This window comes from Aethalodelphis obliquidens, unplaced genomic scaffold (genome assembly GCF_003676395.1).
Source record: "Aethalodelphis obliquidens isolate GAN/ISIS:26980383/991018 unplaced genomic scaffold, ASM367639v1 scaffold29, whole genome shotgun sequence".
NCBI lineage: Eukaryota > Metazoa > Chordata > Mammalia > Artiodactyla > Delphinidae > Aethalodelphis > Aethalodelphis obliquidens.
This window is the reverse complement of record NW_020837973.1, coordinates 739,808-763,977: the sequence shown is the minus strand read 5'-3', so window position 1 is coordinate 763,977 and position 24,170 is coordinate 739,808. Positions and strand designations below refer to the sequence as shown.

Genomic DNA, 24,170 nt, shown 5'->3' with positions numbered 1-24,170 from the left:
CCCCTCCCCCTCCCCCTCCCCCTCCCCCTCTCTCTCCCTCTCTTCCTCTCCCCCTGTTCCTCTCCCTCTCCCTCTCTCTCTCTCTCTCTCTCCCCCCCTCCCTCTCCCCCTCCCCCTCCCTCCCCTCCCCTCCCCTCCCTCTCCCTCTCCCCCTCCCTCTCCCTCTCTCTCTCCCTCTCTCCCTCTCTCTCCCTCTCTTCCTCTCCCCCTGTTCTTCTCCCTCTCCCCCCCCTCCCCTCCCTCTCCCTCTCCCCCTCCCTCTCCCTCTCTCTCCCCTCCCAGCATCTGGGCTCGGGGCTGCGCTACTGGCCGCTTTGTTTTTACCCCATGGTGCTCAGCAGTCTGCATGTGTCCCTGCATTGCACTGCATCTGTTTCAGCCGCCAACCTCCTCAGCTGAGACCCTTTTGGGTCCTGGTGGTGCTGTCCCTCGTCTTGACTGCAGACCCGAGGGTGCCTGGGTCGGGGGCGGGCACGCGCATCAGGTGTGCCAGCCCGTGGGCACGGGGTGGTGCCGGACACGTCACTGTGGCCTGTCCCCCTCCCTGGGCCGCCCTCCAGAGCCGACCCTCCTGCGCCCGCGGGGCTGCGGTGTCCCGAGGCCAGTGGCAGCGAACGCAGGAAGCAGCCGCTGCCCTGGGGCAGCCCTGCTCGGGAACCAATGGCGTAATCGTTTATTTAAGCACTGGCCAGGGCTCCGGTCATGCCCACTGGTTGGAGTCTCTGGGACCCTCTTTCCTCCCTTTGCTGGGCTTCTCCCTCTTCACGCCTTGCGGTGACTCCTCGCAGATGGGGGGCGATGGTCCACTGCCAGCCCTGCAGGCCCCCCACCAGCTCCCCAAGAGCAGCCCCGGTGTCCAATCCCTGCACACGCAGCAGGAAACCTCAGCCGGGCTACTGTGTGATTGGGGGGCGGGGGCTCTGCTTGCCCCTTCGGTGACAAACGACACGTATTTGGCTCCTGGCACAGAATCCACTGTTTAGAAATCTCCAGGTATGAAGTGTGAGACCCATCCCCGGCCTTCCAGAAGTTCTAGCATCGGATTTTGCTGTATTTTGTCATAAGCCAACAATATGAAATTTTTTCTGGGAACATCTTCATGTTTTATGGCGCAGTGACTTGAGACCACCCCTAGCTTTCCAGAGACGGATTAACCGCACGTGTAATAGTGCACAGAGTATTCAGGAGATGAACGATTTCCATTCTCTCTAGGAAAAGTTTCCTCACTTCAACATGGTATTATTCACACTGCTTCTGTTTCTTCTTTAAAAAAAAAACTTGTTTTCCATGCTGGTTTCTCCAGTTTCTAGTTGTTGGAAAAGAACAAATTCCCCAAAGCCGCCCCAAATCCTCTACTGGCAGAAACAAGCAAGTCTCAGAGACCTTGCGGCGCTCACGCAGTGGACTTCCAGGAGAGCCACCCTTAGTCCCGAGGGTTACGAGCCGGGCAGACCAGAGCAAGCAGGATGAATGTGAGGCGACGTCGTCGACGGAGGGGTAGCGGAGGCCTGTTTACGCCATGAAGACGAGCAATTTCTGACCACGCTTCTTAACGCTGTGAAAGGTTAACGTTTGTTCAGCCGCTCAGTGTTTGCCAAACTCAGGTGCCTCGTCCCCGCAAGCCTCCCAAGACCCAGAAGCTTCCCATTTCTTACGACTCAACCTTGAAGAACTGCAGCGTCTGGCTTTGGGTGGAATGTCATTAGGGCGACTGCTCTGAACTGTCTGGCTCACATGACCAGCCGTTGTCAGAACGGTGCCCCAGGCCTGGGGAGGGTCTCCGGCTGGGCTGCAAGGCGGGGGTTCCTCCTCTCCCTGGGGCTGCGAGCCTGGGGTCAGGCCCTTGACCTGTCCAGCCTCACCTTCCTCCTGGTGCTTGCGGAGGGAACGGCAGCTCTGGGTATGGAGGGAGGCCATGGGCAGGTGCCAGGAGCCTGCAGGTGGTGCCCCAGGGAGCCTGCGGCTCCACTTCTCCCCTTCGTTTGCCCAACCCATCAAGTGAGTGATTCATAGGGAACAGATTTGGGGATTTTTGTTTTTGGTGGGGATCACAGAAGAACTCAAAAAGAGAAACTACAGCCTGGGGTCAGGGAGACCAAGCCAGTGGGGGAAGTGCCGCTGTTGCCTGCTGACCACTGCCCGCCGACCGCTGCCTGCTGACCACTGCCAGCCGCCGGAGCCGGGAAAGAGCTCCAGGAGCCCCACCGCGTGCCGGTCCAGGTCCAGGGTGCGCCTGCTGCCTTGGCTTCCCCAGGCCCGCGGGGCAGGGGCGGTGGTCCATTCTCTTATTTGCACATCATTACAAATTCGCTGCCATGAGCCCCTGCTGGACCCCAAAGCATCCCTCACTGTCCGGTCACGGCCCACGTGAGAAAGTAACACACCAGAAGGACCCGCTCCGCGGGGGCGCAGAATGCACCAGGTCCCCCAGGGACCCCACGTTATGGTCCCCTCCGTCGGTACCATAGAGCCTCTCCACTGTGCGACCCTCGCAAGACCCCTGCGCCCTGGGAGGGGTCACGGCGTGTGGGTGGGGACACTGCGCGGAGCAGCTGCGCGGTCGGAGCAGGTTCTCGAGGCACCTGGGCGCAAACACCTCTGGGGCCACACCCGCGGCTCGCAGGGTGAACTAAGGGCGGGGCTGCGGGGCTCCCGCGACCCCGCCCCTTCCTCCTCCCGACCCCGCCCCTTCCTCCGCGCGGACCCCCCTTGCTCCGAAGATGCCGCGCGCGCCCAGGTGCCGGGCGGTGCGCGCCCTGCTGCGGGACCGCTACCGGCAGGTTCTGCCGCTGGCCACCTTCGTGCGGCGCCTGGGGCCCGAGGACCGGCGGCTCGTGCGGCGCGGGGACCCGGTGGCCTTTCGCGCGCTCGTGGCCCAGTGCCTGGTGTGCGTGCCCTGGGATGCGCAGCCGCCTCCTGCCGCCCCGTCCTTCCGCCAGGTGGGCTACCTCCGGGGACTCCGGTCGGGCCCGCCGCGGTGGTGGTGGAGGGGGTGGGGAAGGACGTACCTGCGTCCCCAGCGACTCAGGAGCCCTCTCCCGCAGGTGTCCTGCCTGAAGGAGCTGGTGGCCAGGGTCGTGCAGAGGCTCTGTGAGCGCGGCGCGAGGAACGTGCTGGCCTTCGGCTTCGCGCTGCTGGACGGGGCCCGCGGCGGGCCGCCCGTGGCCTTCACGACCAGCGTGCGCAGCTACCTGCCCAACACGGTGACGGACACGCTGCGCGGCAGCGGCGCGTGGGGGCTGCTGCTGCGCCGCGTGGGCGATGACGTGCTCACCCACCTGCTGGCGCGCTGCGCACTCTACCTGCTGGTGCCCCCCAGCTGCGCCTACCAGGTGTGCGGGCCGCCGCTCTATGACCTCTGCACCGCCGCCGCGGCGCGGCCCACGCGACGCGCGGGCGGAACCCGGACTGGCCTCGGACTCACGCGCCAGGCCGGGAATGGCGGCGACGGGGAGGCGGGGGGACCCCGGGAGCTGCCGGCCAAGGGCGCGAGGCGGCGTCGGGGCGGCGCGGGGGGCCGTCCGCCTCCAGCCAAGAAGCCCAGGCATGGCCTGGAGCCCGAGCGTGGTACCGAAGGGCAGGCGCCCAGGGCCCACCTGGGCAGGGCGCCTGGGCGGAGCGACAGCGACCCCCGCGTGATGACACCTACCAGAGCCGCCGCGGAAGCCAAGTCTCAGGAGGGCAACGTGCCCAGAACCCGTCGCCCCTTCCCGCTGGTGGGCGGCGAGGGGGGTGTTCGCTCCCCATCCTGGCGGCCGTCACATCCCCAGGGCGAGCCCGGTCCCCGAGCGTGGGCTGAGACCAAGCAGTTCCTCTACTGCTCGGGTAGCAAAGAACGGCTGCGCCGCTCCTTCCTGCTCTGCTGCCTGCCTCCCAGCCTGGCGGGGGCCCAGAGACTCGTGGAGACCATCTTTCTGGGCTCTAAGCCGCGGCCACCAGGGGTTCCGCGCAGGATGCGCCGCCTGCCCGCGCGCTACTGGCGGATGAGGCCCCTGTTTCGGGAGCTGCTTGAGAACCACGTGCGGTGCCCCTACGGCGCACTTCTCAGGGCGCACTGCCCACTGCCGGCCTCCACCACCCCGGCGGGGCCAGGCGATCAGGAGAGCCCTGGAGTGGGCGCCCGCTCCGGGGAGAGGCCGGCCGCTACCCCCGAGGGGGACGCGAGCTCGCGCCGCCTGGTCCAGCTGCTGCGTCAGCACAGCAGCCCCTGGCAGGTGTACGGCCTCCTGCGGGCCTGCCTTCGCCGGCTGGTGCCCGCAGGCCTCTGGGGCTCCCGGCACAACGAGCGCCGCTTCTTGAGGAATGTGAAGAAGCTCCTGTCTCTGGGGAAGCACGGCAAGCTCTCACCGCAGGAGCTGACCTGGAAGATGAAGGTGCAGGACTGCGCCTGGCTGCGCGGGAGCCCAGGTGAGGACCCCGCCCTCGGGACCTCGAGTGCGGCAGGGCCTCCTCCGTACCTCGCTCGGGGGGCAGGGGGCTTCTTGGTGGCTGTCGGGTTGCTCCCTGAGTTCTCTGCCTCTGTCCCCCTCTCCCCCCATCCAGTTTGCATAAATCTCCGGACGTTCATGGGCTCAGGCAGGTTCTGGGCGATGGGGAGGGGCGGTGAGCAGGTGGGACACGTGGTCTAGGGCTGCGCCAACAGACGGAGGTCAACAGGAGGTCCCGTGGGCGTGTCTGCGGGTCATTCGTAACCCTTTTTGACGTCAAGGTTTATCGCCTTGGCGTGGCCCCGCTGATAGAAACAGGGGCTGGACCCAGAACCCCATTTATGGGGTTGGGAGGTGCGGCTCCTCGGTTCCTGCTGGACCTGGTCAGCCCACACGCGGATCCGGATGCGAGTTCTAATTGTGCCTCCGCTAGGTCGGGGCCAGGCAGGTGGGAGGAGTGAAAAGACCGTGTCCTTGAACAAGGCCCCAGCGTCACCAGGGGTCAAAGGGGAGCATCAGGACGCCGACCGCTGTCTCAGGGCAGTGGGCAGCCACTGTGGGCGCCGGCAGGATATTTTCTGTGGAGCTGAGCCTGCCGTGTCCCTCCCACTGTGGTGTTCTGGGTTTGACGTTGGGCTTCCTCCGGCCCAGCCACTGTCAGCCCCACCTGGGTCAGCACCCTCCTTGGCAGAGCGGAGCCAGGAGTGAAAGGCCCAGCACCCTCCCTGCTCTCCCCACGCTCCTGAGATGATCATGACCTCTAGAAGGAAGTCGTCTGTGAGAGCCGGGTTTGCCCCCCGCCTCCCCCATGCGTGTGACAGTCCCCGGGGTGGGGGCCCCAAAGATCGCGGCTGTGGTAGCCTCAGGTGCAGCCGGGGCACACCCTTTCTGGCTCCCCAAGAGACCCCGGGGCAGGTGACGCGGACAGTCAGGGTGACCTTCAGCAACTTGGTTTAAAAAAATGTTTTTTTAATTGTGGGAACGTAACATGAGACCTGCCCTCTTAAACAACGTTGAAGTGGACAGCACAGTACTGCGCACTGCACGCTCGGTGTCCTACAGCAGATCTCCAGAAACTTGGCATCTTGCGTGACTCCCTGCACGTGGGACGCCGTGGATGAGTCTCCAGGAGGCGGGCTCGGGAGCCCAGGCCCTCACCTGACGCCTCTGTGCTCGTGGGGCCCCAGCCTGCTCTGTGGAAGGAGGCTCTGAGTTCTGTGCTCTGGCCCCGATTTCAGATGGGGTCCCCATGCCCCTCGAGCTGCAGGCACTGAGGAGGTGGTGTTTTCCCAGGCGACTGGGCCCTTGCTCACCTGAGCTATGCCCCTGGTCATTTGCTCCTTTCCATGGCCTCGGCCACGCCTTCTGCCCGCTGGCTGAATAAATGCTGCTCTGAGCTGCGGCTCTCCGAGGTCGCCTCTTCCACCCTCTCCTGCCGGAATGCTGCCCTTCCTCCGTGCCGGCCAGGCACTCCGTCCACAGCGCCAGCCTCCTCTGCCTCTGTTGAGGCCATTGTCGTGCCTGCCATGCTGCCCACTGATACCTGTCAGCTCCCTGATCCCCAGCCCCGGAGGCCAGACAACCGGGCTGTCCACATCTGGGGCCACGTGTCACTAGAGACATCACCAGAAGGATTCCTGCTCGCTGCCTTAGCTTCTGGTTGGCCCATCCTGTCCGCCTACATCCGACCACGGTTGCTTTTCCTGAGCTGCGGGTGGGAGCGTTCCCCCCTCCCGCCCCTGAGCCCCATGGACCTGAGGCGTGGCTCTGACGTCTCAGCGGGGTGTCGGCCTCTCCTAATTTCCCCACCTCCCTCCTCCTCAGTCACCTGCCGCCCCTCCGACTCCCTCCCCGGCTGTGCATTTCCCCAGCCCCGCAGTAGCTGCCCCGTGTTTCGATCGGCCGCTTTTCGGTGTTTTCTGTTTCTGCTGTGATTGCTCCGTTGATCTTGGAGTTATTTGGACGATTATGTTTTATTTTCCGAACGTGTGGCAGTTTTAAATTGCCTTTTACTGTTGATTTCTGACTCAGCCACGTGCGGGTACGTAGGACCGCGGTGGCCTGGAGCCCGCGGAGACTGGCTTGGTCTCGTGTGTGGCGTTAGCACTAATGGTTCCCGTGTGTTTGCAGGCCGGGGTTGGTGCTGTGGTCACCACGTCGGGTGCCGTGCAAAACGCGTGTCCTTCCAGATGCCGCGACGTGAGGGTACACGGCCCCAGGGGTGGGCGTGTCCTTTCCTGCTTGCCCGACGGTCTGCACGATGGGTTGTTAGCTGCTGGCACATTTTAGACTTAATCTTCCCCATGAATGTTTAGTGGCTCTTTTTACCATAAAGTGTGTTTACCCGCCTTCCCGTTGGTTAGTATTTCCTGCTTGTGTCGTTTTTCGTTATTTAGTTTTTATCTTCAACCTGTTCGTATCCTATGAGGATACGTGGTTTAAGTGTCTTAACAACAGCACTGAGCTGACTTTTCTTTTTTTTTTTTTTTTGCGGTACGCGGGCCTCTCACTGCTGTGGCCTCTCCCGTTGCGGAGCACAGGCTCCGGACGCGCAGGCTCAGCGGCCATGGCTCACGGGCGCAGCCGCTCCGCGGCACGTGGGATCTTCCCGGACTGGGGCACGAACCCACGTCCCCCGCATCGGCAGGCGGACTCTCAACCGCTGCGCCACCAGGGAAGCCCTGAGCTGACGTTTTCCGTTTATTTTCAATCCATTCTGACAGTCTTTACCACTTACCGGGAGTGATTTTTTTTCATTTCCTGTGATGATAGGCGAGTGTGGATGCCGTTTTCACCTTGCACTTTGGCCCCCTCTTCCGCGTTGTTATTCCTTGTTTCCTGACGTGCATTTTCTCACGTGGGTGTGCGTGCGTTGGGTTTGCTTCCAGTGTTAGCTCTGTATTCTCCACTTACCCTCCCTGGGTGGTTGGTTACCTTGGGAACCGTGTAAGGGCCTTGCGTGTTGGGACCAGATCGCGCTTGTGCTGTTCCCTCCACTAACCCAGTTGTGTCCCAAGTTAGATGCAGCTGGTACTGCTTCTACAGTCGATGTTTATGTAGCTTCATCCCCCTTCTCTTCTCCTTGCTCACCGTTCACTGTCCTGCCCCAGACCTGCCTCTGGGGCCCCTTTCTTCTCCTCTGTGTTTCTTTCATGCCGGTTACGGGTGGTAAAGCCCTGGCTCTGTCCGCAGTGAGGCCCCCCTGGCAGCCTGGTGACAGCTCTCGGGATGCACCTCTGCTGGAGACGTTTCCGAGTGCACAGAGTAAAATGCAGATGACCGCAGGGGAGCGCGCTCACCTTGGCCCGCGGCTGGGTCCGGAGCCCCGCGGCGTCGGGCGTCCCTCAGTGTGTGGCTGTGTCTGCTTGCCCGCGGTGTTCAGCCTGGAAAAGCCCAGGTGTTTCTGGCTCTTGCCACCTGGGGGCGATGCACGCCAGCCTCAACTGCACGTCCCCCGTGTGGAGAGCAGTCTCTGCTTCCTCCAGCCTGTGTGTAAAGGGGACAGATGACGAGGTTACACGTCATCGCCGCCCAGTAGAAACATAACGCGAGCTACATACAACATTTCAGATTTTCCGTAGCCCCAATAAGCAAGTAAAAAAGGAAAGGTGAAACTAACTTAGAGACATTTTGTATCAAAGCCCGGTGATCCAACATCGTCCCTTTAACATGCAATGGGGGGAAGCGTCGTTGCTGAGATACCCGCATTCTCCTCTGCCCGAGGCTCCGAGTCACGGCCCGGGCCGCACGTGCAGCCGTCCAGGCCCGAGGGGCCGCTCAGGCAGCACGCAGGGTGAGCACCGGCCTCTCTCCTCCCAGGGGCTCGCTGCGTCCCGGCCGCCGAGCACCGTCTGCGCGAGGCCGTCCTGGCCAGGTTCCTGTGCTGGCTGATGGGTGCGTACGTGGTCGAGGTGCTCAGGGCGTTCTTCTATGTCACGGAGACTACGTTCCAGAAGAACCGGCTCTTCTTCTTCCGGAAGCGCGTCTGGAGCCAGCTGCAGAGCGTCGGCATCAGGTACGGCCATGGGGAACCACGGCCTCTCCCTGCCCAGGGCTCCTCGGCCAGCTCCTCAGGGACCCCGCCCTCGTCACGGACTCTTGCAAGCCCCTTCTTACCTGAAGGCCGGGGGCTTGGGCTGGATGGTCTGTGGGGTCTGGGAGTCTGTCTGGACTGAAACAGTACGGGCGGGCCGCTTACTTCCCCCGGCACATGGGCCCGGTGCTGTTTAATCCGCACGGAACGGAGGGTGACACAGATGACAGACCCGCCTATTTGACGCCGTGCAGCGGGGCGCGTTTGGGGCAGAGGCGTTGCCGTGAAGCAGGCCTCCCGGGGGCCGAATGGCCGTGGGGTGGCCATGAGATTTGTCTCAGCTGCTCACTGACTGTCTCATGTCCATTTGGAAAGACTGGGCAGGTGTCAGCTGGATTGGGACCAGCCAGGATGGATGGGGTGACAGCCTGAAAGGCACGGGCTGGGCCTGGCCGAGGCTCCCAGTGTCAGAGCGCTCAGCATTTGCGCCAGAGCCGTGCCCTGCGTTAGGACGTCTGTGGAGGGAGCCGGGCCGGGGTCCCTGAGCGCACGTGCTGGGGCCCGTGTCCTCCTGTGTCTGGTGGGGGGAGGCTCTGGACGTCTTGATCGTGGTCTTGAGCGAAGGCGCCCCATTTAAGTATTTCACGCCATGTGACCCAAAGCGGCTGTTTAGGCTGTCCTTGTGGGGCCCATGGGGCCCGACCCCTGCCTGGTGGGTGTTTGAATCCCATGAGGGGCTGTGCTTGGAACCACGCTTCACCCCTGGGGCCACCAGCCCAGGGAGCATCCTCACCCCAGCGGCCAGGAGGCAGGGGCCACCCAGGCCCTCCCTGTGGGTGGTTTTGGGGTAAAGGCTGAAGGTCACAGGTAACAAGGAGCTAGCAGGCCCATGGGGAGACATTTCTGTTCCTCGGGGCCGCGCCGAGCACTCCCTGCCCGTTCTGTGTAGAGGAGGGCAGGCTCTCTGGCCCAGGGGTCCCGGCCTACACCAGCCGGGGCTCCGTCCACCGGGAACTGGGTGTCCCGGCCCTGCCGAGGAGGGGCCTCCAGCTGACGCCCGGCCACGCCGCAAGTCTGGGGTGCTGGGCATGAGTTCTGCCGACTTCACGGGCACTGGTGGCTGCCATGTTTGCCCGCCCCGGCTTCCCACGGGCACCTCTGTTTCAGACAACACTTAGAGCGCGTGCAGCTCCGCGAGCTATCCGAGGCAGATGTCAGGCGACTCCAGGAGGACAGGCCGGCTCTGCCGACGTCCAAGCTCCGCTTCGTCCCCAAGCCCAGCGGGCTGCGTCCCATCGTGAACATGGGCGACGTCGTGGGAGCCGGGAGGTCGCACAGAGACAGGAAGGTCGCCGCTTGTGCCGCTTTTAGGCAAAGTGCATTTGAACCCCAGGCCTGGTGGTTGTAGTCAGAGTCTCGGGGGGCTGGCAGCCCCAGTGAGGCCGTGGAATGGTGGGGTGCCGTGGATGGGGGTTCCCGGGCCCAGAGAAGGAGCTCCCGGGAAGGCCAGTCCTGTGAGGTGCTGGATGGGCTCTGGGAACCCTCTGTGCCCCTGGCCCCTGCAATCCTCCGGGGGTGGGCACGGTGTGCTCTCCGGGGCAGAGGGACCATGCGCTAGCTGTCACCAGCCTGCCAGGGTCCCGAGGACCCCCGTAGGACCTCACCCCCATGGTGAGCCCCCGTGACTGCTCTCCCCGCCACGGCACCTCTGCCTCACCAGCAGCTCTGCCCCCTTCCATGCGCCTCCCTGTAGGATTTGGGGGGGATTCTACCGTTAGTGAGAAAGAGAAGCTGTCGCTGCTGATGGGGGTTTGGTCCATGAGTGAAGACAAAGTGCTCGCCCAGTGGGCTGGGGTCCCCTAGGAGGTGGGGCCCCCCAGGAGGCAGCACCCCTCTTCACTGGGTGGGGGGGACCAGGTAAGTAGAGGGGACCAAGGGTGTGGCTACTTGCCTTTTTCCACACGTGGCGTCCGTGACCCCAGGACGGGTCCTGGGGAGACCCTGGGGTCTGGGGTGGGCGTGGGGGGGCAGCCATCTGGCCCTTCTGCGGTCCGAGGGAGGCGGGGTAGGTGGGGGTGGCGGCGGCGGCGGCACAGCGCGGGGGCCTGCCTCTCGTCCCGGGGGCTGTCTGACCCCACATCCCCTTGGTCTGGGGCCCCTCTGGTGACACTGGTCGTCCTGGGCTGGGCCTGCAGGTCCAGCATCTCACCTCCCAGGTCAAGACCCTGTTCGCCGTGCTAAACTACGAGCGGCTGAGGCGCCCCGGCCTTCTGGGGGCCTCCGTGCTGGGCATGGACGACATTTACAGGGCCTGGCAGGCCTTTGTGCTGCCCCTGCGGGCCCAGGGCCCGGTGGCCCCGCTCTACTTCGTCAAGGTGGGCGCCCGATTCCCGCCCCCCACCAAGGGAACCGGCCCTGCGGGTGACCCCTCGCCTCAGGCCCCCGCCAGTGTGGGCAGTGGCCAGCCTTTTGCGGTCCCGTGTTTGCCAGAACGAGTCACCCCTTGGTGGAGCCGCGTCCGCGTCCCACAGATTCTTCTGTGCGCGGGAGGGCAGGGAACCCCATCTCCATTTGGGGGTGTCTGGCTCCCCGGGGCCGAGGCTTTGTGCCTTCCCCTGTGGAGTGGACTCCGTGACTGCACCCCAACTCCACGGGAGCTCCTTCAGGGAAGGAGACACCTGCTCACACCCCAGCGCCGGGTGCCCTGGTACCCTGGTCATCAGCTTGCAGCTCAGAGAGAGGGGCGAAGACCCGCCCCGAGGGTGCTTAGAGTCCGGGGGAAGTGGGTATCAGCGAGAGCCCCGTGGGGGGCGGGCGTGGGGGACGGGGACGGGACAGTGTGAGGGGGGGGCCAGGGTCTCCCCAGTCCCCTGGTGTACGATTCACCCCAGGGTTTGCTGACCGCAGGTCAGAATCAGCGGGACCGGGAACTCGGGGCCCAGGTGAGCGCGTCCTCAGGCACTTCGGTTCCCATGTAGGTGGACGTGGCGGGGGCGTACGACGCTCTCCCCCAGGACAGGCTGGCGGAGGTGATAGCCAACGTGATCCGGCCTCATGAGAACTCATACTGCGTGCGCCAGTATGCCGTGGTCCAGAGGACTGCCCGCGGACACGTGCGGAAGTCCTTCAAGAGACACGTAAGCCCCACCTGGGGTGTGTTCGGTGCTGGGGAGCGCGCTCTGCGGGAAGCGTGCGTTGGGTGGTGGGGGGCGTGGTCTGCGGGAGGCGCGGTCTGCGGGAGGGGCATGCGCCGTGGTGGTGGTGGTGGTGGTGGTGGGCGTGGTGGTGGGCGTGGTGGGCGTGGGCGTGGGCGTGCGTGGCAGGCCCTCCTGCCCCCACCCCCCGCGCATGCGCACGCGCGGTCGTCATCTTCACTCTTGGTGTTCCGGTCAGTTACTGTCCTCCCGCTGCCCCTTCACAGCCGCAGGGCCCCGACTACACACCGGGCTGAGCAGAGAGGAGGGACCCTGGTGGCAGCAGAGCCACGCGTGTTTCCGTGGTGTCCCAGCGGCCACGCGGCAGGGCCGCGTGTGCTCCATGGGCGGGGAGGTGCCACAGGGCGCCTCGCCCGGGACTCCTGGGCCGCGCTGCTGTCCGTGTGGGCGCAGTGGGTCGAGGGTGGAAGGGCAGCCCCTCGCCGCAGCCGCCTGGGGCCTCCGGCCCAGGCAGGGCTGGGAGGGGACAAGGGCATTCGGTTGAGCCCGAGGCCATCAGGTGGGGGGTTTCCTAGCGCTTGTCGGGAAGGCTTTTGGACCACCTCCCCACCCCACCCCGGCCGAAACGGCGTGTGTCCTGGAGGCGTGGGGGGGGGGGGGAATTCCCCCAGAAGTTCTTGGAAAAGGCGCGTGTGAAGACCCCAGCACAAGGCGCTGGTGAGCATGGTTTGCGAGTCCTGAGTGTGCGACGCAGGATCTTGGGTTTGTGGACAGGGATGACGTCTTCTCCGCTTCACGGCCCAGAACAGCGGCGCCCGCGGGACTCCCTCCCGCCCCCGGGGGCACTTCTCCTACCCGGAGCATCTGTAATGTGAAATCAGGGAAACTCTGCCCTCCTGTCCGGTTTCCGCCGCGTCTGGGGTCCAGCCGCCCAGAGCAGCGTCTCCGTGTTCCGTCCGCGGTCACCGTGCGCGGTGAGGTTTCGCCTTCCGCTGGGTGGGCGTTTGCCGGTTCCTCTTTGGACGTGAGTGAGGCCGCTGCCAGCAACTCCAAGATGTGCCGTTTGGGAAACAAAGTCCTCGTTGCCGTGGGCGGATTCCAGGCTTGTGTAGTTTTAGGAGATGTTGCCCAAGAGGTTCCAGCGCGGCTGCAGGCGCTGCAGGGGGCCCTGGCGGCGGTATTGGCGGTACCGCGGGACCAGGGCTGCAGTTTGCAGCCCGGCCGCCCGGTGGGGCAGCGCAGTCCTGTCTGTGGGACTCGGTCTGGGGAGATCCGGTTCTGGGCACCTTGTGTACCGGCCACGTGGTTGTGTCCTCTCGTGGGGTGCCCATCCCATCTCCCCGGTGCTGCCAGGCTGTCTCCTTGGTCATCCATCTTAGGGGACCTTCCCACGCTCTGGGGACAAGTCCTTGGGCAGCTGTGGGCTCCCAGGCGCCTTCTCGGCCTGTCTCGCCTTTTCTTTGCAAGTGGAGTCTCCACGAACAGACGCTTTCGTTTTGCGGGCTCCAGCGTATCCGCGGGGTGGGGCTGAAGCCGTGTTGTGCTCGAGCGGCGCGCCTGCCCGGCTGCCTGACCCTGATGTTCCTTTAGAATGTTTCTCGCTAGAGCCGGCGTTCAGTCCAGGGTCTGTTCTGAGTTAATTTCTGCGCTGCTGCTTTAACGTGTTCCGTCTCTGCTGGAATCTGCGCGTTTATAGACCTGTCTTCTGGTTCACTCGCCTGCTCTTTTCTGTCTCTGATTTTAAACCCATTTATGAAATTCTTAATTTTAGCCAGCCTGTTTTTCAGTGTTAGAAATCCGTGTGAATTTTCTCACAGATTCCAGGACTCTGGTTACATCCTCCATCTTTGTTTCGTTAGCAGTGTTATCTTGAGTGATTTTAAAATGCCAGAAACTCGCCTGCAGGCAGGTTTCTGTCGTGTCTGTTTCTGCTGGTTTGTGGGTGGTTTTGGTCACACAGGCCTATTCTATAGCTTCTGGAATTTTTTCCCGGTGTGCCACACTCTGTAAATAGGGGTTTTAACATGAGGGTTTTGCGAGCTTTTCTCCGGAGTGGATGGTGTTTTCCTGGCAGTGGTGGAGCCGTGACCTTAGTTCGGTGGGGGTCCATTCTAGACAGTGGTGCCTGGTCTCCCTCACTTGGCCCTTCCCCAGTGTGGTCCCCTCGGAGGGGCTGGGCTCCCTCAGCCCCACTCGGCGTGGCTCCAGGGGCGCCTGCTGCTCAGGGTGTTTTCTCTGCAGCCCCTCCCCCGGGAACTGCCCCTCAGTCCCAGCTACTTCGTGGCTCTGAACCCCAGCATCTTCAGCCTCAGAGCCCCCACTTTCTGCTCGGGCTCCACCTCCCACGGTGGATACAGGCCTTGGGGAGAAGTCGGGGTGAAGGTGGGATGCACCCCGAGGACTGAGACCCCAGCCCGCCTGCATCCCGCCTCCCCAGCATCCCCAGACGGTCGTGCTCTGCATCTCATCCCTGGTCGTAGCGGCCATGGCAGGGGCACCACAGAAGCTGCAGGGCGGGGCCTCCCAGGCTCTGTTCCCCGTTCTGAGTGTGCCCTTGCTATCGGGGCTTGGGGAGGGGGGCGTCCGCTCGCCTCACCCCGCCTTCCCGGCCAGCAGGTGTCCACCTTCACGGACCTCCAGCCTTACATGAGACAGTTCGTGGAGCGCCTGCAGGCAGCGGGCTCACTGAGGGACGCCGTGGTCATCGAGCAGGTCAGTGCGGGCGCTTGCTCACACCCTCTGTGGCTGGCAGAGACTTGCACCCACCTTTGGCCACATTTTCCCTCTTCTGGGCCTCACGCACCCTCTGCCGCCTGCCCGCGGCTCTTCTGAGATTTGCCGTACATCTTCGCTCGCGGTTTGGCCTTGAGGTCACACGAAGGCGAGCCCCCTCCCTCTAGGAGGACAAGAGAGGGCTTGCCCCGTACACCCGCCTCGAGCTACCCATCGAGCGACCTGTTGCCTCGTGTGAGCAGAGTGTCCCAAAGCCAGGTTTGCCAGCAGCGGGTCGGCCCTCGCGGTCCCCGTGCTTTGTGCACGATAGTCTCGGAGCGACCCTGCCACGATGTGAGGCTCCCAGACACCAGACGCCTTCCTTTGGGTCCGGGGCCCCCACCGCGAGCCGTCCGGCTGGCCCGCCGGCTGGCCCAGGGTGGCATCCACGCTGGTGAACGCCCGCCTGCCTTCGCAGAGCTGCTCCCTGAACGAGGCCGGCGGCAGCCTCTTCAAGCTCTTCCTACGCCTGGTCCACAACCACGTGGTCAGGATCGGGGGCAGGTGAGTCCGGACCCGCGGCTCCCCCTTACCGGCCGCGGACAGGCACTGCGGCCGTGCGGCCGGGTGACAGAGCAAGGCTCCCACGGTTGTGGGAAGTCCTTGCGTTCAGAAGCCGGCAGATAACTTCTTTAACGTGTGCGGAGCCAAACCGGCCTGGGCGGGTGCCTGAGCGGGACCCCGTGTGCGACCGAGGAGAGCAGCGGCCCCGGGGGTTCGGGCTCACGGCCACGGCCGCTAGACGTCAGCCTGGACCGCGGGGCCTTCTCGGAGGTCGTTAACCGTGGGCCACGCTCAGGAAGCTTTCTAGTCAAAGGGTGTATTTTCATTATTATTATATTCTCAGTAATTACAGCACTTACTGAAAGATAATCATGTCAAAATATAAAAAAACACGTACACCCTGGGGAGGCACACGTGCCAACTGCACAACGGGGCGAATTTTGACCAAGGGAACACGTCTGCACGTGCGTGTAAATGGTACCGGGTGGGAAGAGGACTTTCTCCACCGGAAAGGCCACGCCTGTGGCCCCTGGCTCCTCCCCAGGGGCACCACCACCCGCTGTGACCTTCGTGGAGAGGGGTCGTGCCACGTGTGACCGAGGCGTGGCAGGGCCTCGCGGGGGAGCGTGATAAATCTTGATTCATGTCCCCCCAGGCGGGTGCGGCGTGGGCACGCGTGTGCATGTGTGTCTGTGCTCCACGTCTGTGCATGTGTTTACGACGTAAGCAGGAGGCCCACCGTGGCTGGCCCACCTTCTAAGCGCGTCCTGCCCCCCAGGTCCTACGTCCAGTGTCAGGGGGTCCCCCAGGGCTCCATCCTGTCCACCCTGCTCTGCAGCTTCTGCTACGGAGACATGGAGAACGAGCTCTTCCCCGGAATCCAGCGGGACGGGTACGGACCCTCTGTGGGCGGGCGTTGCCTTGCTGGTGGCCTGTTCGTACTTTTGGTCCTGGACGTAGGCCGGGCCTCACCCTTTCTTCTCATAACGGCGCACAGGAGGTGGTCAGCAGGCCTCAAGTGGGGAGGAAACGTGGCCTTCTGTGTGGCCGGGGCTTCGGACCCGCGCCAAGCTCGTGTGCTTCCGGCCCAGCTGCAGGGCCCCTGCTCGGCATCCGTAGCTGGAGCCGAATCCCACAGAAGCCAGAGTCTTCGGTTCGATTCTGTGGAGAAGGTCGCTTTACCCGTGTCCACGGGAACACAGACATTAAATTTTCAGCGTTGGCTCCTGTGGGAGGACGCTGCCTGTGGGTGTAAAGCAGTGCGTTCAGGGTCCCCCTCATCTCGGGGTCTATCCGTGTCCAGGGTTCTCCTGCGCTTCGTGGACGACTTCCTGCTGGTCACCCCTCACCTCCCACGAGCCAAAGCCTTCCTCAGGTAAGGGCCCCCACGCGTGTGTCTCTGCAGGCGCGTTTTGGCCCACGTACGACGGTGGGACCTGTGTGCGAACGTCCGTGCTCCCCACACGTCACATCTCTGGGGAGTGTCACGCGGTGTGGTCCCGCGGCTCTGAGAGCCCAGAGTGCCGTCACTTCCTCCTGTCGCTGGCGTGGCCGTCAGGACGCAGGTGCCACTGCAGGAGCTCAGGCAGCAGGGCTGGGTCTGCAGAGGCTCCTTGGAGGTTCTGCGCCCATGATGTGCTGTGGTGGACGGAGCAGAGGCTGCGCGCTCCGCACCACGGGGGACGGAAGAGGAAAGGCCTGCACGGCTCACCTGTGGCTTCCCCGCAGAGAGCGTCTGCGAGAGCGGGCAATTCAGACGTGTCAAGAAGGAGGGGTTACCAGGCGTGGGGATCGCATGGGTTTGGCGCCCAAAGCAAACCCGGCACCTGGGACCCTTTGGGCTGCGGCCACAGTGCCCCATCCGTCCCGGGAGTCTGGGGGCTTGTTTCAAAGTGTGGTTTTCCAAGGGAGGAGAAAGTTCAAAACTGAGCCCTCAAGCCGTCCCCGAGCCTGACACTTTGGTCGCTGGGCTGCCTTTGGAGAAACCCACCTAGACAGCAACCACGGATCCCGTGTCTGCCTGCGGGGTACCCCAGGCTTGAAGCCTGTAGGGTCCGCCCGCTGTGATGCTCTGGGGCTCCCTGTGGCAGCCCCGGCACAGGACACTGCAAATGTAAACCCGTGTTGCACGCGGGTCCGCATGGGCACCGGCCACAGTTGGAGAGCTCAGTGGCCACACGTGTCCAGTGGCCACCAGAAGGGACAGCGCAGAGGTCGTCGCCTCTGTCATGGGAAGTTCTGGGAGCGGCGCTGCTCTGTGGTCGTTGGGCTGGGCAGGGAGGTAGCTCTGAGCGTGTCCGTAGGGTCCCACCAGGGGGCGCAGCAGACAGGCACACGTCCAGGAGACTTGCTGCAAAGGAGCTGGCTCGCGTGATGGTGGGGCTGGCTGGGCAGGTTTTAAACCCGGGGGCGGGTGGCAGGAAGGGCAGGTGCTGGGGCTGCAGTCAGTGGGCGACCCCCGCAGTCAGGACACCCCCGTTTGGCTCTCAGGGCCCTTCCCCGATGGGTGAGCCCGCCCCGCTCTGGGAAGTGTCCTCCTTTGAAGCCGGCTGGTTGCAGGTGTCAGCCCCACCTACAGACCCCCTGGTCTTAACGCAGACTCGAGTGTGCACACCTGGGGACCGGAGCCTCGCCAGGTGGACACATCGGCTGGCCGTCACAGAGAGGACCCATCCCTTGGACTGTGCCTGCCCTCCGAGCCCCGTGTCTCCCGGGTCCCAGCCGACCCGTCAGCTCAGTCACCCACCTGTCTTACCTGGAGGGCCATCCCGGCGTGCGCTCGTCCTTCAGGACTGGCTCTTGGGGCTTCCGTGCTCCCCTTCCCCGCTGCCTGCCTCTGCCCTTGCTGGCCTGTCCACCCTGGCCTCTAATCGTTGGTACTTCTTTGCCCAGAAGCCTGGAGGCCAGAGCAGGGCTGTGTCCGGCCTTCCTCGCGGGCTCATGGTTCCAGCCCTCCAGTCCCCGCCCGCCTCGCCGGGCTGTTAGGTGACGTTGACCTGTGCCTCCGAGACCCGCGGGTGGCGTCCCCTCTGCCCGGTGGCTGACGTGCCCCCCTGCTGCAGGGCACTGGTCCGCGGCGTGCCCGAGTATGGCTGCCTGGCGAACCTGCAGAAGACGGTGGTGAACTTCCCCGTGGAGGACGGTGGCCTGGGCGGCGCGGCCCCCCTGCAGCTGCCGGCGCACTGCCTGTTCCCCTGGTGTGGTTTACTGCTGGACACCCGCACCCTGGAGGTGCGCTGTGACCACTCCAGGTGAGCGCTGCGCCGCGCAGCTCTGTGCGTCCCCCCACGTGGCGGGGGGTCAGAGGCCAGCGGCGGGCACTGGGGGATGGACTCTGGGGGAGCCGTTTTCTGGGCGCTTTTGGTTGTGGCACGCGGGATCTTTCGTTGCGGCGTGCACGCTTCTCTAGTCGTGGTGTGCGAGTTTTTCTCTCTCTAGTTGTGGCGTACGGGCTCCAGGGCACGTGGGCTCCGTAGTTTGCGGCATGCGGGCTCTCTCATCGAGGCGCGCGAGCTCAGTAGTTGTGGCGCACGGGCTTAGTTGCCCCACAACATGTGGGATCTTAGTTCCCCAACCAGGGATCGAACCTGCGTCCCCTGCGTTGAAAGGCAGATTCCTTACCACTGGACCACCAGGGAAGTACCTTCTGGGCGTTTTTGATAAAAGGAAATCGCGTGGCAGACTCGGGGGCACAGCGTGTTCCGCCGGGAAGCGTGTGGATCTGAACCAGAACTTCGAGGACCTGCCAGACAAGGGTCCCCGTGGTCTCACTGGGCACCAGGATTCGTGGTCACCTCTGGCCCGTCGGGGAGCAGGGCTGCCGTGCGTGTGGCCTGCTCTGTACACAGAGTCTTGGGTCCCTGCCTCGGTCAGCTCAGGCTGCCGCAAAAAACACCACGGACCTTTCCATTCTCTCGGTCCTGGAGGCTGGAAGCTGAGGTCCAGGTGTCGCAGGCCGGTTTCTCCTGGGGCCTCTCCTGTGAGTGCGTGTGGACGCATCTGCTCCCCAAGGCCTCACACGGTCACCCTCTGTGTTCAGCCCCTCAGTGTCTCCTCTTGGGGCACCAGTCCCATGGGATTAGGGCCCCACCTTTATGATTCCATTTTGCCTTAATCACCGTCTTAAAGGCCTTATCCCCAGACGGTCTCGGGGGTCGGGACTTCAACCTGTGAGTGTGGGGGATGCAGTTCGGCCCCTGAGAGCCCGTCCCCCCACCTCCCCACACTGAGTCTGAGAGCACGCAGCCCAACCTCAGGCTTTGCGCAGAGAGACTCGCGATGCACGTGGACACAGGAACCTGTGCTTTCTCATGAATAAAAAGCGCAGGTGTCGAGACGGTGGTGGATGGGCGTGCCCCGTCCTGCGCTGGTAACGCGGTTCTGCTGGAGCCCTCAGGGCTGCACTTGGTCCTCTTTCTGGGGTGCTCCCGGGAAGACGCAAGTGCAGACGCTTTCCACGCGCGGTTCCACGCGTCCATCTGCTGCTCCCGCCGCCCCCTCTCATGTCCGGGCACCGACCACACCGGTCAGTCATGAACTGTCCACCAGGTTGTCTGGCTCCCCGTGAAGCTGTGACCGTTTGGGGGACAGGCGCCCATTCCGGCCCAGCGCAGCTGATGGGCTGGACGTGTGTGGCGGTCAGAGTGTGAAGTGGACACACGTGTTTCCACGAACTGCACGCTGTCTCGCAGTTACGCCGGGACCTCGATCAGAGCGAGCCTCACCTTCAACCAGGGCTTCAAGCCTGGGAGGAACATGCGTCGCAAACTCTCGGCGGTCTTGCGGCTGAAGTGCCAAGGGCTCTTCCTGGACCTGCAGGTGTGCGGGTTGCCCGTGGGCGGCTGGGGCTGCAGAGCGGAGGGCAGCTGACGTCACCGGAAGGTCTGCGCGCGCTTCGCAGATCCTGGGGGGGCACGTGTGTCTGTTCCCGTGTGCGGGCGCGTGCACGTGTGTGGGGCGCATCAGGCATCACATACGTGTGCACTCTCAAGTTCACGTGTGTGTGAACGAGTGTGCCTGCGAGTATGTGCAGGTGTGTAGTGTGTGGGTATGCGTCCCTGTGCCTGTGCCTGTGTGTGCAGGTGTGCACTGTGTGGGTGAGTGTGCGTGTGTGTGTCCAGGGCCCCCGGCCCTCACCCTGCCGCGTGGCTGCCCCGCCATCCTCGCCCGGGCCCCTCCTCACAGGCCGTAGGGCTCAGGACCGCTGTGGCCTCAGCGCTGGAGCCGCGGGGCCCAGGCCGTCATCCAGCCAGGCTGGGCTCTCCCCCTTGTCCTTCCCGCAGGCCTGACTCCACCGCAGCTGCTGAGGGGCCCCAGTGAGGACCTGGCGGGTTTCACGGGAGAGACTGATGGATTCTTACTGAGATGGTCCTTTTTTTCGTTCCGTTTGATGGGGCAATAAAGCAAAAGACAAACTCAAACACCAGAGGTATTGCCAACATTGCTTTTTCTTATGACTCCAGGTGAACAGTCTTGAGACAGTTTTCACAAACGTTTACAAGATATTCCTGCTGCAGGCCTACAGGTGGGTCCACGGGTGGCTGCTCCACGAGGGAGGCGACGGCTCCGCCCCGGGGAGCGCGCTGCCCCCGGGTCCGTGAGGAAGCAGCGTGTGCGTCTCCGCGGCGGAACCGCCTCTCCGCGGAGCCCTCAGCAGCTCTGGAGGCGCTGCTCCCAGGCACCAGATGGTGCTGGGAGGCCCGAGCGGCCGGGACGGCCCGAGTCCCCGCGGCGGGAGGGGCTGGCGGGAGGAGGGTGGCCGCGGGGCAGGGGCGGGTAGGCGAGCAGAGGGCCAGTCAGTGCACAGGAGGCGTGTGTGGTCCCGAACACTCAGGCGCCCCCGGAAGGGACGGCGGGATGCGGCTCCCGATCATTCCAGCCCCTCTTCCGGAACGTTCCCTGCTCTCGGGTGGCTCTGCGGTCCCCCTCCAAGAACCAGGGCCGGGCAGGTGATCGTGGAGTCCGCTGCTTGTCCACCTTGGGGAGGCGGACCCCGTCCTTCACTCACCGCGCCGGCTGGCCTCGGGGACCCAGAGCCAGGCTTGCCGCCCGTGGTCTCCAGGCAGCCTGGGGAGGCTGGCCCCTGACAGAGCTGACATCCCCAGGTTCCACGCGTGTGTACTGCAGCTCCCGTTTAATCAGCCAGTCGGGAGGAACCCCTCATTTTTCCTCCGGGTCATCTCTGACACCTCGTCCCGCTGCCACGCCCTCCTGAGAGCCAGGAACGCAGGTGTGCACAGGCGACCAGGGCATGGCTGGCGGGCCGAGGGGTCGCCCGGGGCGCTGGGCATCGGGGTCACGCCCACACGCTCCGTCCTGTGCCCGTCCCGGGTCCCTCGTGTGCCGCGGCCACTGCAGCACCTGCCTCTCCAGCAGCCACGGCGGAGATGGGGCGTCGGGGCGCCTTTAACCTGCTAGCAGCTCGCCGCCCTCTGCCACGTGACTGGAGAGTGACGTGGTGCTTGGGGGCCAGCTGGTGGCCCTCCTCCCCTGGGGCTCTGGGCGCTTGCGTCAGTCCAGGCCAGGGTCCGCAGGAGGCCCTGGGCCACCCCTGCCCACCTCAGCGAGGGGCACCCACGGCAGCCGCGCGCCCTCCCGCTTTGGGTTCACCGCTCCTTGGCCCGGCCTCCTGGGGGGCGTCCCCACCTGAACGCTCCCACTGCAGCCCCTGTGTCTGCACCTCCGGCCTCGTCCTGGGCGTTCCCGATCTGTCTGAGGTTCAGGCCGTGCGTGTCTCTGAGGTCCTGGGTGTAACAGACTTGGCTCTTCGTCACGTCTGTTTGTGGAGGTTTCTTGGAGAAGTTGAAGAAAACGTCTCAGTTTTCAGAATTCCTTGGTGCTCGTGTCGGGTGGCCCCTGAAATGAAGTGGCCAGTCACCCCCCCCCCCGCCGCCCCCAACACCTCACTCATGCCATCAGCCTGGAGGGACCCCGGCAGGAGGGCACCGTCTGGGGCCCCTGGTATCCCCAGGGAGGAACGCTGCGGCGGGGCCAGCGGAGCCTCAGCCTCTCCTCGTGTCCCCCAGGGATGTCACTGGGGGCCAAGGGCGCCTCCGGCCCGTTTCCTTCCGAGGCCGCGCAGTGGCTCTGCCTGCACGCCTTTCTGCTCAAGCTAGCTCGTCACCGCGTCACCTACAGCTGTCTTCTGGGGGCGCTGCGGACAGGTAGGCGCGGGTGGAGTGCCAGGCGCCCCTTCGTGAGGTGCGGGCCCTGCCCTCCGGTGCTGGGGCCCCTCCGTATCTGAGGGGCAGGTGGGCGGGTCTCAGAGCCCCCAGGTGAGGGTGCGGGTGCCCCGAGGGTTACAGGCCCCCTCCCTCGTCCAGGGGCCTGGCATGACCACCCGGGTCTCGCCACCTCTCCACCCCGCCCCGGGTCCTCGTCCTCCGTCTCCCCTGCAGCCCCCCACCTGCGTGTCCTTCCTCGCACCCCCGACCCAGATCCCCCTCGGGCCTCTGCCGGACAGTCCCCGTGCCCCCGGCAGGGGAGGGGTGCTTGCCCCCTCCTGAGGTGCCCACCCCAATCCCGCCTGCACGCAGGGTGCTTGGCAGTGTAAGTGCCTGCGGGCCCCGGGGAAGGGCGGTCTCTGGTTTCTCCGGGGCGTAGGTGGGGGTTTGGTGGCCTGACTTCAGTCGCTGCCTTGTAGCCAGAGCCCGACTGTGCCGGCGGCTCCCGAGGGCCACTCTGGCCGCCCTGGAGGCAGCAGCCGACCCGGCCCTGACCGCAGACTTTAAGACCATCTTGGACTGACGGCAGCCCTGCCCACAGACTGGGCTGGGCTGGGCTCCGGAGCCCGGTGGGAGGGGGCAGCTCCCAAGTCCTCAGGGAAGCAGGGCCCGCGCGCCGTGGCCGTCCCGTGACGGGGTCCGTTCTCCAGCCGCTGACCACCGGGAAGCGGCAGGTGGGAGAGCCGGTCATCGGGCGGCAGGCGTCTGGACGGGGCTGGGGGGCCCTTTGTCACCCCCTTCCCCTCGCTGCAGGGGCTGCCCCGGTCAGGAGCGAGGGCACGGGGCGGCACGTGGGGCTGAGTGGTGGGCGTGGGCTCCTTCCTGCTGACCTGTGCAGTCAGTGCCCAGCCCAGCCGTTCACACCCACCTCGGGAGCAGCGCCTCTGCCGGCTGCCTCCGCGGTTCACGCCCCGTGGCGCTTTCCCCAGAAGCCAAGGGCCCGGTCAGCTGTTTGAGGCCCGGTTCCACCCGGCCCCGCCCCTGCTTCCGAGCCCGCCTGTCCTTACGCTCTGCACCCGCCCGCGCCCCCATCTCTGGGCCCTCCCCGCTGGTCCCCTCTCAGCACACGGCCCAGGTCGTCCTGATTGCACTCCTGCACCACCTCCTGCCCCCCCGCCCTGTCACCCCAGTGAAAGGAGCCTTTGCTGATTGGTTTCACAGCTTACGACTGTTCTCTGAGTTTGTATTAAAACGCGTACTAGTGAGGTCTGTGTTCTGTAATTACAAACACGTGCACCTGTTGGGGTGCGAGAGCCACGTGGGTTCTCGGCCTGGAGGGGGCTTCCTGGTGCGGGGGATGTGGAGGGAGGGGCAGGTGGCTCAGAGAGGGTGCTCCCATGGGGCCCGGCCCAGCACCCGCCACTGCTGCAGCCAGCTCTGGCCAAGCTCCGTGGACACGTGGGAGAGGACGGACAAGAAAGGTCTGAGGTCCAGGACATCGGGATTCCTCCTGAGCATGTTTCTCCTCTGCCCGTTACCTTCTCAGTGGACCGTGGGATTCCCCTCCTTCCCGCGGGCTCTGTGGAGTGAGCAGCGAGGGCCGTGCACACGCGGGTCCCAGTCTGGCGCCATCCCTCCCCCAGAGTGCTTGTCTCCTCGCCTGTCGCCGCGTGCTGGACCTGGGCAGGTGGGCGTGCTAAGGCAGGCAGTCCCTGGCTGTCCACCCCGTCTGCCCCCCTCTGTCATCTGGGTGGCCTGCGTGCTGACCGCGGTGGGGCTCCTTTGGTCACGTGCTGTCACATCCGCTTAGCCGGGCTCGGGCACAGCACCTGGGGAAGAGCACGATAGGCCTGGGAACGGGGCCTTCCGGAAGTGGGGGGAGCTGCTCGGGTCCCCGAGGGTAAGGCCTTTACGGGAGTCTTCCTTATGCACGGGGGCCTCCCTGCACTGCCAGGGCATATGGGGCTCTGCTCAAGGTCAAGGGTTGTGCCTCGGGGGGCCGTGTGGAGGACCCGGGGAGAACGGTGGTCAGCCCCTGACCGGCCATGGCCAAGTGCCCCAGAGAGCTTGTCCAGGGAGCCCAGGGGCTTGGAGGCAAGGGGCAGATTTCAACCTG

The 24,170-nt window shown here is 64.7% G+C and overlaps 1 protein-coding gene across 9 annotated transcripts; it reads left to right on the top strand.

The window, feature by feature from the left end:
• Positions 1–2,703: 2,703 nt before the first annotated feature.
• Positions 2,704–23,319, top strand: TERT (telomerase reverse transcriptase). Of its 9 annotated transcripts, none has more exons than XM_027125440.1 (16): positions 2,704–2,939; positions 3,045–4,407; positions 8,247–8,442; positions 9,628–9,808; positions 10,656–10,835; positions 11,439–11,597; positions 14,232–14,327; positions 14,806–14,891; positions 15,670–15,783; positions 16,195–16,266; positions 17,954–18,142; positions 19,583–19,709; positions 20,354–20,415; positions 20,996–21,120; positions 21,917–22,054; positions 22,534–23,319. In XM_027125440.1, exons 1-16 carry the CDS (start codon positions 2,721–2,723, stop codon positions 22,635–22,637), a joined length of 3,411 nt encoding a protein of 1,136 aa, XP_026981241.1. In that variant the 5' UTR covers positions 2,704–2,720; the 3' UTR covers positions 22,638–23,319. The 9 variants fall into 9 exon arrangements, with proteins under 9 accessions (XP_026981241.1, XP_026981239.1, XP_026981236.1 ...); XM_027125438.1 differs by having other exon boundaries at positions 21,267–22,054; positions 22,534–22,646; XM_027125435.1 differs by having other exon boundaries at positions 21,264–22,054; positions 22,534–22,646.
• Positions 23,320–24,170: the final 851 nt, after the last annotated feature.